Here is a 4,450-nt window from a genome sequence, read left to right as displayed (position 1 = left end):
TCTTCCTGCCATCTTAGGTGTGAGAAGAACTGCTTATGGCCTTGATCTTGCTGTTTTATGTATTCAACAGGGAAAATTTTCCACATTTCAGTTAACACAAGGGCTTTCTTTGGTGCCACCTTGATCTTCTATTCGGACTTTTTACATCTTACTCTTTCCAATCTACCCCACAACACACCATGAAACACATCTGCTTTTGCCCCTGGCCCCTCTGATGGACCAGGGGGTAAGTACACTCAGTTCTTCCAGAACTTACTGTTAGCTGATTTTACACAGTGCTCAAAATTGGGAGGCACATGTGGAAAGGGTCAGCCATCAGCAGAGTTTTAAACCACTGAAATAAATGGAAAGCAAGAAAAATGTCATATTCCTTACTATATCTGCTCTAGCATGTCAGCATATATACCAGCATAGCTTGCTGAGAGCAGGTATTCAATACATGGCACTGTAAAATGATAGAATCGTAAAGCCAGAAGGAACCTCAAGGAGATCAGTCCCATCATCCCACAGCTGAGAAATTTGAGACCCAACTGGTTAAAACTGGGTCATCAGATATTTAGTTTATAGCCGCCATAGTCCATGTTCCCACTCTGAGTTCACAGTTGTTTTTTCTGTCAGGTTGCTTGTCAGATGAATGAATGAATGAATGAATGAATGAATGAATGACTTTACCACTGGGTTTGTACAACCAAAGGAGATTGGAAAAGAAACTAAAGTTAATGTAGTAAATGTAATTGTTTGGATAGATTATATTTGCCCATTTTAAATGAAGTTTTCCACTTTCAATTGAATGTTTATAACCTTACACATGTTTTTAGTCATTTAAAATTGTTGACAAAATAACAAGTCAAATTTTAGTATAGTGTTAAACTCTAATTCTTTTATAACCTATACCAGTGATGGCGAACCTTTTAAGCTCAGCGTGTCAGCATTTTGAAAAACCCTAACTTAACTCTGGTGCCGTGTCACATATAGAAATTTTTTGATATTTGCAACCATATCAAAACAAAGACTTATATTTTTGATATTTATTTTATATATTTAAATGCCATTTAACAAAGAAAAATCAACCAAAAAAATGAGTTCGCGTGTCATAGGTTCGCCATCACTGACCTATACAATGTGCCTCAAATAATGACATCACCAGGTTGAACCCAATATGTGTTTACATGTCTTTACATATCACTGGCAAATAATGCAAACTTTTCAGGTTATGTCTCTATTATGTAATAGCTTCAAGGGAAAAATTTTATCTTAATACAAGTCAATAAACTCTGATATAACATGACTACATGATATTTACTAACCAGATTCTCAAGACACATTGTCCTTTAAGAATCCAACTTTTGCTCTCAAATTTTTTATTATTATTGACTAGAGGCCCAGTGCACAAAACTTGTGCACTCAGGGAAGGGGGTCCCTCAGCCCAGCCTGCACCCTCTCGTAGTTCGGGAGTCCTTGCTCCTTACTGCCTGCCTGCAGCAGAGGCCAGAGAGGCTCCCACCACTGCCACTGCTCTCGCCAGCTGTGAGCCTGGCTTCTGGCTGAGTGGTGCTCCCCCTATGGGAGCGCACTGACCACCAGGGGGCAGCTCCTGCATTGAGCATCTGCCTCCTGGTGGTCAGTGTGCGTCATAGCAACAGATCTTTCCACCATTCGGTCAATTTGCATATTAGGATTTTATTATATAGGATTTTAGAGGAAGAGAGAGATTTTTTATTATTATTGATTTAAGAGAGAGAGAGAGAGAGAGAGAGAGAGAGAGAGAGAGAACGCAACATTGATTTGTTGTTCCACTTATTTATGCAGTCATTGGTTGATTCTTTTATGTGCTCTAGCAGGGATCAAACCCATAACCTTGGCGTATCAGGACGACACTCTAACCAACTGAGCTGGCCAAGGCCCCCAAATTTCTTTAAACAAAACAACCATTTGGCAACTTTGATTTTCATTTCTTTCATTTCTTGCTTATACTCACAGGAAGAAGTTTGAGAAGAGAAACAGGGAGATAAAATATACAAAAGAAAAGAGAAAGGCATAGATTAACCAGAAACTGGAAGAGAGAAGCAGTCAGGTTCCTGGAGGAAGAGAGAAAGGTGCCGAGGCGTGGTCAGGAAAGCTGGGCCCATCAAGGCTCCCACTCTCTGTGCCCTCCCCTCTCACTCTCACTCTCCTGCCCTTACCAACGATCGTGGACAAACAGAAAGTGATAAAAGCTCTTAAACTCAGATTCACTAGTAGACACATCAATCCAGCCAAAACTGGAATCATTTCACAATGCCTGGGAGAGTGCCGTCACACCAGCCACTCCTGTCCCCTTCCACTGCAATTAAATGTCATAGAATGATGACCTTTTGGAATTACAATGGGCCTTTTAAAGATGATCTAGTCTAAAATCTCCTTACCCATTTTGCAGAAAGAAAACTGACATCCAGATAAAGTGGGTCACTTGCCCAAGGTCATTCAAAGAGACCAAACTACAAATAGATCCCCAACCTGCAGGCGTGCTTTGCCATGGCTCTTTCCCCTGTGTGCAACCTAAGAGCTACAGAACATACAAAAAACATCCCAACTTTGGAGAGATGAACAATTACAAAGAGGCACAAAATAACGGGGAAACAAACTAATCCAAAATAACAGCTTCCCCCACACCTCCTTGGCCAGTGACAAGCTGCGAGGGGCTGTTTTACGGAGTCATGGTACCTCGGACTATTAAACTGCACTTTTTCCTCCTTTACCCATTTCTCACTGGCACGGGCTATAAAAAAAAGTGCATAGTACGCTTACTTTGAACCAACACAGACCTTTTTTGATATCTGAAATTTGGGAATTAACAAATACATTTTTTCCCTCCAAGGGCTTACAGAAAGTACCTTATTAAGAGGTCACTCAATGAACCGCAAATGCCTTCCACGGGAATCGGTCCCCTCCCCGGACCTGCCCAGGTAAACCAACTCGAGCTAAAGCCAGAGATTTGGTTTTATCAGTCGCCTAAACGCAGACTTTGAAAGAACTTGCGTTTCTTTCACAGCTGAGAAATTTGAGACCCAGCTGGCTAACATTGGGTCATCAGATTATAGCAGCCAGAACACGGACATTCCGAAACAGGACTTGAGAAAAGGAAGAAAACTTTGTGTCTTACCCTTAAAAATAACGGAAACAATAGGATCCGGTTTCCCAAATTTCGTTTTAGGGATATTGATGGCAGATTCCACAATCACGCGAAGCATGGCTCTGAATGGGGTGAAAGCAAGTTTCCACAAACGAGGTTTGCAGCCACGGACGCTGGCGCTCCGGGCAGCACCGCCCAGAGAGGAGGCTGGGGAGGATCTCAGAGGGAGGGAAGGGGAAGGCGAAGGCGATGGGTGGATCTCCGAGGGACTGTTTACTGAAGGCTGGTGTAAACTGATATCCAAGTCCCAGGGCCTCCTCAGTGCCCCAGGCACCACTTATGAATTCGGGAAATGTGGAAGTGAGGACCAAACCCCAGCTGAAAATAGTTCTGTGTAACAAATGAAACTAAAATGGATTTAGAGCTAATAAATGTGGGCGGGTTAGGAGACCTCTAAGTAACAATTCGTGAAACCACATCCATTGGTTTTCTGCCACTGCTTTTATTCTTTTCTGAGCTTCATGAAGCTTTAAAACTTTACTTAATCATCTAAAAAATTTTTTTTTACTTTTGCTGTTTCTTCTCTCATACGGTGGAACACACCCATTCAACAACTTATAGGGAAAAAAAATGTTTAAAATCCGTTAAAGGGTGCCCCCTGCTGTATAGCAGAGGAATAACTGAGTTTAGTTCAAACCAGCCCAATCTGGAGGCAGTAATAACGGGTTTACAAAATTGGCTGATCCTTGGCTTTCCAAAAGGATTCACCATAGTATTTCTTTAAAAATCCTTAAGTGGTAAGAGCTGGGCACCTACATGTTCATGGTCCATCAAATGCTGCTAATAGTCTTCAATAAAAATGAGAAAATGGCTTCCACTCTCTCAGAACCTAAACCTGAGAAGTGTCTTTCCTTTGTTAAAGAAAAATATATATGGTCAATGACACTTGTTAAAGCCTGGTCAGAACGACTTTATTCAAGGTCAGGGGTGCTACTGAAATAGGTATAGGGACCACTGCGATGGAATTTTGCAGCTGAGGGGAGAGGTTGGGTTCAACTCCAGATAGAGCGGAAGCAAGTGGGGATGTATAGCCAAGGAGCAGGATGAGGGACAGTGGATGGAAAATTACTTTAAGGAAACACCAGGGAGAAGGGATTCCGGCTAAACCGACCTAACAGGCTTCTTGCTGAACACAGGTCAAGGTGACTAGAAATCCCCTTGGGGATGGGGTTAATAGTCAGCCAGGCCTGAGTATGGGTCCCCTTACACCATTTTTGAGATATGTAGATGTTCACATTTCTTTATTTTTTATTTTTATTGATTTCAGAAAGGAAGGGA

The 4,450-nt window shown here is 41.9% G+C and overlaps 1 protein-coding gene across 1 annotated transcript in view; it reads right to left on the bottom strand.

Annotated features, from left to right (window-relative positions):
- MYOF (myoferlin) overlaps positions 1-3,345 on the bottom strand; it is a 141,162-nt gene extending 137,817 nt beyond the window's left edge. The window contains 1 exon segment of the mRNA XM_006090021.3: positions 3,143-3,345. Within this exon segment, the coding sequence (XP_006090083.1) occupies positions 3,143-3,230 (88 nt within the window). The 5' untranslated portion in view covers positions 3,231-3,345.
- Between the last annotated feature and the right edge of the window lie 1,105 nt (positions 3,346-4,450).

The sequence above is a fragment of the Myotis lucifugus genome, unplaced genomic scaffold, assembly GCF_000147115.1.
Source record: "Myotis lucifugus unplaced genomic scaffold, Myoluc2.0 scaffold_66, whole genome shotgun sequence".
In the NCBI taxonomy this organism is placed as follows: domain Eukaryota; kingdom Metazoa; phylum Chordata; class Mammalia; order Chiroptera; family Vespertilionidae; genus Myotis; species Myotis lucifugus.
Note: the sequence above shows the minus strand (reverse complement) of the source record. Positions and strands in the feature narration are given on the sequence as shown.